The sequence below is a fragment of the Arachis hypogaea genome, chromosome 14 (genome assembly GCF_003086295.3).
Source record: "Arachis hypogaea cultivar Tifrunner chromosome 14, arahy.Tifrunner.gnm2.J5K5, whole genome shotgun sequence".
NCBI classification, from domain to species: Eukaryota; Viridiplantae; Streptophyta; class Magnoliopsida; order Fabales; family Fabaceae; genus Arachis; species Arachis hypogaea.
The window spans coordinates 132654002-132669248 of record NC_092049.1 but is presented as its reverse complement, the minus strand read 5'-3'; the positions used below and the strand labels follow the sequence as shown (position 1 = coordinate 132669248).

The following is a 15247-nucleotide window of genomic DNA, read 5'->3' as shown; positions in this document are numbered from 1 at the left end:
TTCAACCATGTCAAATTTGTCACTTAGTAATCAAAACTAGTAGCCTCCTTTTTATAATAATACGTACTTGCAACAAGACCCGAGTCATATGTGTAGACATCACCTCTGACCTGAACATATTAATATTAACTCTCATTACTTGGTATAGCATCATAATTCAGAATATTAGAGGCTAAAGGCAGATTTAAATTTCATACATTAGGTTCCCAAATAAAAAATATAGGTACATTTTTCTAATAGCAAAGTGAACAAATGAAAATTTTCATCTCATCTCATTAAATCATTTCATTAACTGAATTAATGTAAAAAAATTCATGCCGGCATCAAGGAAGCATTAGTGAAAAGTATGCATTAAAATCACATAAAACATTGACAAATGGAATGTAAACATTGCATTGACTTCAACGATAGCAAGCAGCCATAATGAATCAAATGATGCATATAAGTTGGCACTAGTTGAGCATGTTCAAACTTGAAACACCAGTTACATTAAAAAAAAAAATACTCGATGTCTGAGCTGAGGTTTCAACAAATACAACAAACATATAGCTATTACTAAGTAGTGGAATTTCACACTAAGAAGAATAGTGGCAAACCATATGGTGGTAGTGTCCAATCACAGCCAATACCACTATACATTAATGCATCATCTGTTATCTGAAAGCTCATCAAAATTCACAGCACTGAGTTAACATACAAATGAAACCTAGAAAAAAGTTATGATACCTTGATAGTCTCGCTTAAATCTCCAAAACCGTGGAAGCTGTGCAGGGGGCAGAACTACCAGCGGGCAGCTACTCCAAGAGCACAAATTGTAATAATCTCATTAAAATCATATTTCTTTATTTCTCAAGAAGTTATCAATTAAGAGTCTCCTATATAAATACTCTCTGAAGTACCTAATCATATCACTCTGCATCACAAGCATGTTGCAGAGTAGTTTATTACAATTCAAAAATCACAGAAAATATACACATGGTCATTGGTTAAAAATGGACTCAACTCTAGATCTTGAATCTGCTCAATGCGTGGGTCCTCAAACTTAAACTTTCGAATCACCATTCTTTCTCTATCTTCCTGCATGTAAGGCAACACAGTTGACAGTTCATCCATAAACTCTTTTTGAAGATTTAATGTAGATTATGGTATACAGAGCTTAGCAGTTCCTTGTTTGAAACCTTAACATTTAATAAAGCTTGAGACTGAAGCGCTATATCTTGGACAGAGATAGGCTCAGACCTAGCACCCTTTGTTGCAACAGCCTGCTATCAAGATGATGAATCAAGTAGTTAGGAAGTCAAACAAATCTTAAAAGTAATCAACCAACACAAACTCAAACATTCTTAGGCATAAAGCAAGGTTAGTTGCTTGTAGATATACACAAACAGCAGGTGTGGATTTTGATAAGGTTTTCTCACCTATTATCAAACCTGTAACTATTAGAATAATCTTAATCATAGCTTTATCAAAAGGTTGGGCAGTGAAGCAGTATAATTTTCATGATGCTTTTCTAAATGGAAATCTAACCGAGACTATTTACATGTCTCAACTCCATAGTTTTGTTTACTCAAATTCAAACCTTGTTTGCAAACTAAACAAGGCAATATATGGTTTGAAATAAGCTCTTAGAGCTTGGTATCTAACCATTACTGCCACCTTACAATCTTTTGGATTTATGAGCACAAAATCAAATCCTTTCCTCTTCACACATTTTACAACTACTTCAATTATTTATATATTTATTTATGTTGTTGATATGCTTGTCGGTGAAAGTAATTCTACTATGATACAAACTATTTTAAACAAATTACATTCAACTTTTTTATTAAAAGAACTTGGAGATCTAAATGATCTAAATTTCTTTTCAACTACTAGATATTGTGTTTACTATGGATCGAATATGGTTTTCTGGAATGTAGAAAACAAACCACTGTCAGTCGTTGTTCCACTAAAGCAGAGTTTAAAGCATTGGCAGTAGTGTTTGCAGAACTAATCCAAATTCAAAACTTGTTAATTTTCCAGCCTTTGAACACCTTTTGATGCGCCCACTGAAACTGCCTTAGCAGACTCAAATGATTCTAAGCACAAATATTGCATGGGAAAGAAAATAAACATAAGAATACTCATGTTAATCATTAACCCTGAGCAACAAAGTGGATTAAGAATGAGCTATGATACAAAACCCTACCTTGAAGGCCTCCATATGGTTTCAACTTCTCAAGAACTAAAGCTAGAATTGGTCCATGAATGTCCAAAACTTACTGTCATTGCAGCAGAGGCTGGCTTCAGAAGTTGTGCAGCTTCAGCAAAACTGCTTTGCACAGAAAGTTGCCTAGATAACCAATCAAAAAGTTCTTTACGCCCCTTCCGCACCAAGTTTAGAATCCGTCAAAGCAATTGTAATATAAGGAACCTACAATAGTAGCATACTCAGAGGATAGACACAAGACAGAAGAATCACTTAAAAAAAGATTGAAACAGACCATTTTATCAAATTGAACTCCTCCCAAGTCAAATTGAAGTGTAGTCTTACAACTGTTTGAGAGTGGAATTACTTTCTTGACTTACTTTCTTGACCTCCAAGCCTCTGAACAGCATGGACAAAGGAGAGACGAAGATTAGGAGTCCAACGAAGCCTTAGCATCTTTGATCTCACATATTGTTTCACACCACTTCCACTCTTCCCTTCTCTTGATGCTGTGCTGCTGCTACTTGGGTTTGCTGAATTCCCTTCTTCATTGTTATCCTCCTCCTCCTCCTTTGCTTCATTATTATTCTCTTCTTCCAATTCCTCATCATCACTCATAGCCGCTCCTTCATTCATGTCAAATGAATTTTCCTCACCCTCATTATCATTACTACTCTTGCCACCACTTCCTTCATTATTCTCTTGATGAATCTCAAATCTCTTTGACATATTTATTTATTTTAGCAGATGCGATGCTCAGTATAAATGCTACAATAATTTCTTGAATTCCTCCTTTACTAAATTACCTCTGAAAACCAAAACAAGGATGCAAATATTTAAATATACACACAACTAAAAACAAATAATTAAACAAGAACATACAGGCTGTAGTAGTGACCACTCTCTATCTATATATACAGTAGTAATTAATTACTAGCTAGCCTTTAAAACCTATATTCACTGAAGCAATTAAGCTGCCTACTTCGCTATCTGATCTTTAATGTACCTTAGCTTGAAGAGCGCTGTGAAAAAATACAAGAATAAGTTATTCCAAAATGTCTGCCTGAACAAAGTTCAAAAGAATAAAAAGAACAATCAGAACCCATAGGAAGCTTATCTTCTTCCATTAGATAACATGATGGAAGAAAAAATACAATCAAATATCTCATAGTTTTTCAATTATAGAAATGTAAGGGATAAAGCTGACCTTCCCAGGGTGATTATACAAAGACGAAAGATCAGAGAAAAGAGATGGAACTCCCTGGAGAGAATACAAAAGAAAGAAATCACAATCAACTTCGAAAAACCTGAGTGAGGCATAATTTGAAGCTAAAAAGAAACTTGAATACCTTAGTTAGGGGAGGCCTAATGTAATTATCTACTGCTGCTCTAAATTTGCCACCTTGCAAAAAATCTAGAGGTATTCTCTGCCAAACGAGATTCAGCAAAGAATGAACTCAAAAAATGAGCACCACATATCAGTAGCTGAGCACTACCACAGCTACAGCAGAACAGAACCAAATGTCAAGAAGTTTAGAGAAAAAAAAAACCCTAAACCACAGATCATATTAGAACAAAAAATAGAAATTTAGAAAAATAAAAAAAATGAAGAACCAAGAAAATCAAATTCAAAAATCAAATAATCAGATCAAGGAAAAAATTGACCAAATAATTTACCACGGCATTGTGAACGTTGAACATGGCTGACGGAAGTGCGACGAGTGAGGGAGAGGGAGACGGCGGCGCGACGACTTCAGAGAGGGAGACGGCAACGCGACGGGTGCTGAACCACGGAGGGAGGAGCGGCGATTGAGGGTTTGCGAAATAGAGTGAGCAACGATTGAGGTTCCGAATCCAACAAGGGTTTGCGAGACAGAGACCACTGAGAGAGTAGGAGGGCACGCCGAGACAGAGACCACTGATGGTGCGTGGACGGAGCAGCGCCGATGGAGGGTTCCAAATCTAACGAGGGTTGCGTCGATGGTGCGACGGTTGGGTGCGAGAGACCATCGAGAAACAGCTGGGCGGGAGAGATCGTTGATGGTGCGGGGTTGGGTGCGACAGAGAGAGGGATGGGTGTGAGGGCTAGATGAAGGGCTGGGTGTGAGGGTTAGATGAACATGACGGCGAGCTGTGTGGTGCGACGGTCTTGGCGATAGGCAGTGATGAACTTAGTGCGATGGCTTGCTGGGTGCGACGGCTTGCTTTTAGGTTATCTTCTAGGTTAAAAATGAATTTGGAAATAAAAGTGAAGTGTATCAGCAGTTACAACTTCTATAGGTTAAAAGTTAACTTAGAAAAAAGTAAAGTGTGTAAAAAATAGGGTGGCACTCTACGGTACGTTTTTGTAGGGTGCCTATATAAACACAGTATATCGGCACGCTTAAAAAATGTGACTGTTACAAAAAAATTAGTCACGTTTTTAAAGCGTGCCGATTTCTCTCTATGGATACGCTTTACAAGCGTAGCAATAAGAAAGCGTGGCCAAATTTTAAATAAGTGGCCACCTTCGTAAAAGCGTGCCGATTTTTCTCTATGGCCACGCTTTTCAAGCGTGACAAAAAAAAGTGTAGCCAAATCACAAATCAGTGGCCACCCTCATAAAAGCGTACCCATAGACCACTTTTGGGCACGCTTTAAAAGCGTGGCAAAAAAAAAGTGTGCCGACAGACCTTTTTTCTTGTAGTGATAGAAGCTCTATCCCAACTCCTCGTAAATGGATCAACAGAGATCGAGAAGCAGGACATGATCGCCTTTTTCAAGATTACTTTGCAGATGAATCGGTGTATAATGCTGACATTTTCTGATGAAGATTTCGAATGAGAAGACATGTGTTCCTTTGGATAGTAAACGCTCTCTCAAACGTCTATCCGTATTTCCAACAGAGAGTTGATGCAACTGGAAGAAGAGGCTTGTTACCACTCCAAAAATGTACCGCTGCGATACAGATGTTAGCATATGGCGTAGCAGCTGATGCTGTTGATGATTATGTGCGCATAGGCGAGAGCACTACAATTGAATGCTTGAAAAAATTTGTTGAAGGTGTCATTATATTTCAGTGTTCGAGGAGGAATACTTGCGAAAACCAAATTCAAATGACGTACGACGCCTGCTACAAATGGCGGAGGGTCGTGGCTTTCCTGGCATGTTGGGTAGCATTGACTGCATGCATTGGCAATGGAAAAATTGTCCAAAGGTGTGGAAAGGTATGTACATGAGTGGTTATCGTAGGTTGCAACCATAGTACTTGAGATTGTAGCATCTTCAGACCTTTGGATATGGCATGTGTTCTTTGGAGTTTCTGGTTCAAATAACGATATCAACGTGTTAGATCGTTCTCCAGTGTTCGATGATATTCTAAATGACCGTCCTTCGGAGGTAAATTATACTATTAATGGTAATAATTATACTATGGGATACTATTTAGCAGATGGTATTTATCCTAAATGGGCCACATTTGTCAAATCAATCTCAAAGCCACAAGGGAAGAAACACAAGTTCTTTGCACAATATCAAGAAGGGCAAAGAAAAGATGTGGAGCGAGCATTCGGAGTGTTGCAAGCACGCTTTACAATTATACGTGGTCCAACTCGCTTTTGGGAAAAGAAGAAGCTTGCCAACATAATGAGAGCTTGTATTATATTGCATAATATGATTGTTGAGGATGAAAGAGACACTTATGCAGGAAATTTTGCTCAAAACTTAGAGTATGATGATGTCGAAAATGGCTTATCACAAGCTTAGCTGGGAGAAGAAAATTTTGCACCATACCATCAATTTCTCCAAAGAAATGCCCAACTTCGAAATAGGCAGCAGCATAGACAATTGAAAGAGGACTTGATTGAACACATATGGCAATTTCACAATGCTTGTCGTCAACTATAGAGCTTAATTATGTTTTTCTTTGTATTAAGTAATTTTACAAATTAGTGTAATCGCGAATTATATATTGTGTATTATTATTATATATGAATTTATTTAATATTAATATCTTTTAATAATGAATTATTTTTAAATTTTTAAATTTAAATTATATTATTGAAAAAATTAATTACATTAATTTTAAATATTTTAATTAATTAATTAAGTGGGACCATAACAGGGACTAAAGTTAGTTACTCCTAATGGAGAAGAGAGAGATGCTTTGAGTTCCTATTTACTGTTTACGACGCAAAAGTTAATGTGGAGTTACTTTTTATGACAGGTGGACCATAAATAGAAATTGGGATGAGTTTCCTACTGGAGATGGTCTAAATGACATAATATAAGTGTAAATGGCCATAGTGAGTACTAATACTCATCACAATGCAAAAAGTAATTATCTATTTTTCTTCGTCAAACATATATAGGATTTTTTTATTTAAATTAAATAAATATAAAAATTACAAAAATGCGTAAAATATAAAATAATTATCTAAATACATAACATATCACATCTCAATACTAAAGAAGAACTAAAAAATAAATTTATCTTAGATACTCAGATCCTGTAACAAAACGACCATTGACGTATTCATAATGCACCTAAAATATGTGTTAAGCGAAAAAATGGGTACTGAGTATTCGAGATATACGTAAATATTGAACAGAGTCTTAGTATTCGAGATACGTGTAAATGCCTAATATGGATCTTAGCATCTAAGATATGTTCTGAAGCATATATAAGGTTACAACAACTAAGATTTTTGTTCATCTGAATAATTTTTAAGAATTTTATAACTTTATAATAGTTTAAATTTGAGTTTCTGAAGTAAATATGGTCCTGACAATATATTTGCGATGGAGACATCAATAGACTAAATATGACTTGGACATAGCTGGAGTTTTGGATTTTAATTTGAAATTAGTTTTTTTTTCCTTTTTTAGTTTTAGCAAATAATTAGTTTAGGTGTTTAGATTTTATTAGTTTAGTTAATGTATTAGGTATTTTGATTTTATTAGTTATAAGTTCCATATTAACTTAGGTAGACATAGTGTGTTTTAATATTTTTATAATTAATTTTAAAGTGAATTTTAAAAGTGAAAAAAATAGCATAAAATAAATAAAAAAATTATATAAAAAATTAATCTAATTCAAAAAAATTTTATTTAAAAAAATATTAAAAATATAACTATTTATGGGCATGTTTTTAATTAATTTATTCCTGCCGACTTCAAAGTTGCTTTATTTTGTAGGGCTTATAAAATCCAAATTTCAGAGAATTTTGGATTTTGAACACGTTGGCAAATAATCGATGAATTAAAAGCATTTTAAACAATTAGAACATGATAAACACCGAGAATAAGAAAGCGAAATAAAGTGTCATCTCTCGAGCAAGTGTGTATTAAGATTCATTACTAAATTATAAACTTTAGGAATAGTGCTACGATAGGGCCGGGCCAGTATCTTTTAATAAGTTTTTCTATGAACATATGTTTGGGGACCATAAACGCAATGATACAGTATTACATATAGCATTAAGTAGCATAATGGAGGCATTTCAATTAGGTGGCTACTCCAATGAAGATTTAATGATTATCATTATGTGAAGATACATCATTTTGACCATTGGATGATAGATTGTAGGGCTTGATTTTATTTAAAGTAAAAGTGTTACCTTTATTTAAAGTGTTGCTAAATAAATAAGTTACACTTTTTAAACAAGGATCATCATAAGAAGATGTTTTTGCTATCTTCATGAAAGTAGTTGCCTTTCAATTAACATATTTGTCAGGGTCCCTATCTTACTTTTTTGGTCTCGCAAAGTGCTCCCAAATCTTGTAAGACTAATAATTAAGGCTTTTAATTTATATAAGTTGGTGCAAACCAATAACTCTCTTAAGAGTATGATATGATTGAGGACTTAAAAGTTTTATATGCATTATAAACTTACATTTATTTTTTTTAAATTAATACTTTCTTGGCATTGGTATAGAATTATCTTAAGACCAATGTTTGTACCTCTTCTTTATTTGAGGGGAATGTTATCAAACCTTATTATTATTATTATTATTATTATTATTATTATTATTATTATTATTCTGTTATATCATTACTAAACACGTAATTCACGTGAAACACTTGAATGATATGGGGTACATTTCCCTTACAAGACATGGAGCAACTGATGAAACAAGCCTCGACCACAATTAACTAAGGAAATGAGATTTCCCTACAAGCTAAGTTATAAATTGGATTTTGTTTCCCCTTATATATCACATGCAGTTTTTTTAAATGTGAAATTGTTATTGATTTAACATATTTAATTGAATTGTTATCTAACGATTTTTATTTATCAATTTCATATAAAAACAACTGCATGTGAATATTCACGCATGTGTATGTATATATTGGTCACACTAAAAAATAACAAAATCAATAATAATCCATCATTAAAAAAAAGCACATCGAAAACTTTAAAACAAATATATTTTAAAATATGAATATTATATGTCTAAAATACATATGAATTGAATATTAATTTGTTTCAGGTGCTGTTCACATAAAATTATTTTTACGAAAGATAATAGTGATAATCTAGTTAAATATATTTGGAAAAAAACAATCTAACTGAATATATTAAATTATTTAATAATTCTCATTTATTATTCTCATGTGAAGACAACTTTAATTTAGGGGATTAGTTATCCAATTGTACGTCTCTGAATTTTGACATCGATTGAATTTTGTACTTATATCATGTATGTATGAAATAAAACGTAGCCCCACTGGAAGTCATAACAACCAAATTAAATGATCATCAATAATAACAAAAATGTGAGGTTAGTTTTGATGCAAAGTAAGTTACTCAAGATTTATCCTTCTGAAAAAACACACACATCAACGCATATATATATGGGTGGTTTTGATCCTATAATTTCACGTAGTTTCGCATATATAGCCACGCCAATAACTTGAAGCTAATATTTAAGCCTCTCTAATCTGCTCTGCATATAAATTCCTCTGTCTTTCGAACACTTTGCAATAGAGCCACACACACTGTCTCAATTAATAAGCATGGTTGCAGCTACAGAAGTTATGTCTGATGATAGACCCATTCAAGAAGTGCCTCTTCACACAACAACACCACCAGACACCACCAATTTATCATCCCCTCCCTTAAATAGGTACTCATAATTCATTCAGTTCTATATAACCTAAAGTCATCGATCATCTTCTCTTACTATTAAGGACTTAATCTATCACATTATTGGTGATGTTAGATTAAGTAACTCACTCTTAAAAATTTCTTTGTTTGGTTATAGCTTATTACCGGTAATCTAAATTTTGGAAGTAATTTACGTTACTTTTTAATAAAGATCAGTATTGCTTATGAAATATTAATTAATATATGGTTGATAATTATTATTATTATAGGTTGGAAGGGAAAATTGCGATTGTAACTGGTGGTGCCAAAGGAATAGGTGAAGCAGCAGTGAGACTCTTTGTGAAACATGGCGCGAAGGTTGTAATTGCTGACGTGGACGACACACATGGTTCCAATCTTGCAAACTCACTCTTTCCATCAGCGACCTACGTCCACTGTGACGTCAGCATAGAACAAGACGTGGACAATTTGGTAACTTCCACAGTCTCCAAATACGGCAAACTGGACATAATGTTCAACAACGCCGGTGTGCTAGGCGACCAATCAAATTCCAAGAAGAGCATTGTCAATTTTGACCCTGATGAGTTTGACATGATAATGAGGGTCAACGTTAAAGGTGTTGCATTGGGAATTAAACATGCTTCAAGGGTCATGATTCCTAATGGAATTGGTTCAATAATCAACACTGCTAGTGTTGCGGGTGTTATGGGTGGTCTTGGTCCACATTCTTACACCGCTTCAAAGCATGCCATTCTTGGACTCACTAAGAACACTGCTTGTGAGTTAGGGAGGCATGGCATAAGGGTAAATTCAATTTCGCCATTTGGGGTTGCCACGTCATTGCTTGTTAACGCGTGGCATACTAGTGAGGAGGTGGAGGGTAATAATGTAAATTTGCCTTCGCATGAGGAAGTTGAGAAGATTGAGGAGTTTGTTAGAGGGCTTGCAAATTTGAGAGGGGTAACTCTGAGGTCGTCCGATATTGCTGAGGCTGCACTTTTTCTTGCTAGTGAAGAATCTAAGTATGTTAGTGGCCATAATCTTGTTGTGGATGGTGGAATCACTTCTACAAGAAATTGCATTGGCCTTTAGTCAATTATTTAAGTTTATTTTGTGATTTATTTAAATTTGTTTCTGGCCCACTTGCACATATCTGTGTTAGTTGATATCAATAATTCTATAGAACTAAACTAAATACCAAAAAAATAAAAAATTCTATAGAATCTATATATATATATATATATATATATATAAAATAAGAGAGTAGTAGTAGATTCTTTACACGACAAGTGGTGTGTTCAGTACTTGTTAAGTGTTAGCTTTCATTGTATGACACGTGTAACTTATCAAAACAGCAGAGAGTGAAAATTGAAATTTAAAATTTGAAGCTCAGCGAAAATTTTTTACCGTTGACATCAGCATCGTCTACTTCTGTTGCCTCAGATGATTTCCTCTCCGTCGAATACAAGAACTACAACAGTATCGCCAAAGTACAAGAACTACCAGCATAGGATAGCCTAATCCGACTCGCAGAAAGTAACCTTAATTTTACACAGTTCACACTTCTTCATCATATCTAACTTCTCTATTTTAAACAGTGTTCATCATGTCTGTCTCAAAGAAGATCATTCAAGTGAGTTTTTATGAATTATTTTCATTATTTTTCTTTTAAAAGCTGATATAAGTGTTTATATCTACCAAATACTCTGTTATAAGGTTCTAAAATGGCATATATATAGTAAAACACGACGTATTTTTTGAAACTGTGATTGAATCAGAGTAAAAGAGTTTTGATTTTGGAAAATTACTTATCTTTACTAACCCATGTTCTCATCGAAGTAGAGAAGAAGAAAGTTAGGGCCTTCCACAAAATACAGACCAAGGTTGAGAAAGAGATGGACGGTGTTTAAGGTTTTTATTTTTTCCTAAAATTAAAATTTCATTTATTTAAGTTGATTTGTTTCATTTTATCTGTTAATTTTAATTTAATGTTCAATGCTGAGGTTTTGTTCAGGACTTCAGGTTGGTAGTAAATAGTAACCCTTTCTATTATTTTCTCAAAGTTGTTGAAGATGAAAACCTGACTCTTATCCTTCAGGAGACAAATTGAGACAGTTAATGTTTTTTCTCAATATTTTTTTTATATATGTGAAATCACTTGATATGTTGTAGTATGTGATTTTAAAGGTGTAAAATAGACAAAATTTAAATGAAAAAATTTAAGCTGATTGTTAATAAGCTGTGATCTGTAGTTGAAAAATGTGATGAAATTGACTGAGATTATGGTGTTATGGTAACATGTAGGTAGATGAAGAAGATTGTTATGCAGAGATCCTAAAGAATGCTATTATCAGGTGATATGAATCATCACTCTTATGAGTGGATCCAGCAACGATACAATCGCTACCAAAGGACTGCTCATGCCAAGGAACAGGATATGAATCAGCACTCTTTCATCGTTTTTTGCTCCGATCTTGTATTTTCTTTCCTCTCTATCATCTTTGTATCTACTATCATGAAAAAAACAGATGTTTTTGATGCCGCAAACAGAAAGGGTACATTCTATCGCAACTGTAACTGTTTTGGGCACCTCTTCTCAGACTGTTCTTCTATTGAATGTCGCAAATACAAACAGAAAGGTCCATTGGCTCCAATTGTCCAACACTATTCTGCCATTATTGCAAGCTCTTGAGACACTTGATTACTATCTGTCCTACGCGCCCACAATGTTCGGATCAAAACAAGTGTCATTCTCGTTCCAACTACACTAATCAGAATGTGCCCGCTTCTACTACTGCTACTGAATTCACCAACTCTGCTTCTCTCAATCCACTTTCTGTCTCTCCATCCAACATTGAGTATCTTCTTAGGCTACTTCTCTCCTTTTCTGGTAATACCTCTGCTGCTCTTTCTACTCCTCCAGGTAATTCTAAATGGTATTTTAATTTTGGTTGCTTTAATCACATGTTTTCTCTGCGATATCCTTTTTCATCTTTGTCTACCCCTACAAATGCACATTCTGTCAACACTGCTGATGGTTTCCTATTGCATGCGACACATAAGGGTTTTATTTCATAGTCCAATCTTCATCTTCCTCATACTTATTTTATTCAAAAATTAAATTTTAATCTTATCTATGTTGGTCAACTTGTTGAACTCGGTTTTGATGTCAATTTTTCTATTTCTGATTGTCGTGTGTAGGATCGTTGGACGGGATAGATCATCGGGACTGGACAGAAGGTCAGAAGATTGTTTGAGCTCAAGAATCTTCATATTCCTGTGTCAAATCTCTGTGCTGTTTCTTCTCCCTCTACCCTTCACTTGTGGTGTCACCATCTTGTCCACAGCTCCTTAGGAAAATTGTGTTCTCTTGTGTCTAAGGATATTTTGGGTCAGGTTAACAATGAGTCTTTTGATTGCATTTCTTGTCAAACTGTCAAACAACCTGCTTTATCTTTTCACAGTAATTCATGTCTTGCTCGCTCTCCTTTTGATCTTATCTACTCTTATGTTTGGGGCCTCGCTCCCACCGCTTCTATGGGAATGGCTCGATACGTTGTAGTTTTCATTGATAATTATTCACGCTTTACTTGAGTTTACTTGATGGTTAATCACCATGAGCTACCTTAGATTTATATTAACTTTGCCACTATAATTAAAATTCAATTTTTTAAGGTCATTAAAGTTTTTCGATGCGATAATGTTATGGAATACCATGACTCCAAACTTTTAGCTTTTCTCGCTGAACATGGTACTTTGTCTGATTTTTCTTGTCCTGGTACGTCTCAACAAAATGGACAGGTTGAACGCAAATACCGTCACATTGTTCACTCTATTCGTGAAATGCTTATTTCTTCTTCGTGTCCTGAGTGTACTTGGGGTGAGGTTATTCTTACTGTTGTCCATGTTATCAATAGACTCCCTTCTTCTGTTCTCGGTAACATTACTCTCTTTGAGCGTATTTATCATACTTCTCTAGATTACAGTTCTCTTCAAATTTTTGGTTGTGTTTGTTTTGTTCTTCTTCAACCTCATGAACATAATAAACTTGAACCTCAGACTCGCATGTGTTGTTTCTTTGGTTATGGTACTGAACACAAGAATTATCGTTGTTGGGATCCTCTATCTAGACGTGAAGTATATCTCATCATGTTGTATTTTGGAAACATCACATGTTCTCTAAGTTCTCCTCATTTGATTTCATTCCTCCTACTCAGTCACCGTTTTTTACTAATCCTAATGTTGATCTTTTTCTAGTGATGATTCTACAGGTTCTATCTCCAGTCAACCTCGAGCCTTCTACTCTTCTGCCTTCTTCATCTCTCGATGATTTCAGACGGACGATGATTCTACTCTTGCTGTCATGCCTCCTCCCTCCCATCGTTCTTCTAAGGTAAGAAATCCACCTCCTCATCTTCTTGATTATCATTATTTTTCTACTATTCTTTATTACCATGAACCTCAGTCATTCCAAGAAGCCTCCACAAATTCAAATTGGCAGCAAGCAATGCAGAAAAAAATTCAGACTCTTGAAAAATTACACACTTGAAATTTGGTTGATCCTCATTCTAATCACAAAATTGTGGGTAGTAGATGTGTATACAAGATCAAGACTTGCTCTGATGGTTCTATTGACCGTTATAAAGCATGATTGGTCGCTCAAGGATGTATGCAAGAGTATGGTATTGATTATGAAGAGACCTTTGCTCCTGTTGCTCGTCTCACATCTGTTCGCGCTCTCCTTGCCATTATTACGATAAGAAAATGGTCTCTCAGTTTGATAGATGTGAAGAATTTATTTTTCAATGATAATTTGAAAAAGAAGGTCTATATGAAACTACTCCCGGGATATCCTTGTCCTTCTAGCAAAGTTTGTCTCCTTCGTAAGGCACTTTATGGTCTTAAGTAAGCTCCTTGTGAATGGTTTGACAAGTTCAGCATCGCTATATGCAATCTCAGTTTCACCTGCAGCCCTCATGGGAATGCTCTCTTTATCCGTAAAAGTGAACGTGGGGCTGTTCTTCTACTTTTGCATGTTGATGACATGATCATTACTGGAGATGATGTTGATGGTATCTCTGATCTTAAAGTATTCCTTCACCACATTTTTGAGATGAAAGATCTTGGTTCTCTCCGTTATTTCCTTGGCCTTGAAGTCATATCCTCGGATGATGGCATCTATCTCTCTCAAGCTAAGTATGCTTCTAATCTTCTTGCTCGAGGTGGAATTACAGATAGCCGCATTGAGTATACTTCTCATGGTCTTCATTTTTCTGCCCATTCATCCTTAACTCTTCAAGCATACTTAGATGCTAATTGAGCTGGTGATCCCACTGATCGTCGTTCTACTACTGGTTATTATTTGTTTTTTGGTGTCTCTCTCATTTTCCGGCGAGCCAAAAAACAAATGTTCACTACTCGATCAAGTACCAAAGCTGAATATTGTGCTCTTACTGACACCACTATTAAGGTTGTCTCGATTCGTTGGCTTCTCGAAGACTTGGGTGACCCTCAGTCGTCTCCAACTACTGTTTATTGTGACAATCGCAGTACTATTCAGATTGCTCATAATAATGTTTTTCATGAACGCACCAAATACATTGAGATTGATTGTCATTTTGTCTGACAACGCCTTCTTATTGATGCTATTCGTCTCGTAACTGTTGGGACTCTGGATTATACTACTGATATTTTCACGAAAACTCATCATCCTATTCGTCTCGTAGCATTATTTAGCATATATATATATATATATATATATATATATATATATATATATATATATATATAAAATAGAATATTATGTTTTTATTATTTTAATTTTTTTAGTATTTATATATACCCTTATACATTAAATGTAACTCACTCAATAATATACCATATTTTCTCCAATTTAATCTCTTGGTTTTAACAATTATAAATCTCATTAGTTAAAACGATAAGAATAGTAATGTTCTACTAAAGTACAGCG

General features: G+C 34.7%; 1 protein-coding gene and 1 long non-coding RNA gene across 2 annotated transcripts; one reads left to right on the top strand and one right to left on the bottom strand.

Moving 5' to 3' along the window:
- Window positions 1-2019: 2019 nt before the first annotated feature.
- On the bottom strand, window positions 2020-2562 carry LOC140178900 (uncharacterized). The gene is made up of 3 exons (XR_011871890.1): window positions 2484-2562; window positions 2189-2413; window positions 2020-2078 (listed from the first exon to the last, which is right to left on the bottom strand). It is a non-coding gene; the product is annotated as an uncharacterized lncRNA (long non-coding RNA).
- Window positions 2563-9049: 6487 nt separating this feature from the next.
- On the top strand, window positions 9050-10689 carry LOC112744235 (short-chain dehydrogenase reductase 2a-like). The gene is made up of 2 exons (XM_025793793.3): window positions 9050-9295; window positions 9546-10689. The coding sequence occupies exons 1-2, from the start codon at window positions 9186-9188 to the stop codon at window positions 10366-10368; spliced, it is 933 nt and encodes a 310-aa protein (XP_025649578.1). The 5' UTR covers window positions 9050-9185; the 3' UTR covers window positions 10369-10689.
- Window positions 10690-15247: the final 4558 nt, after the last annotated feature.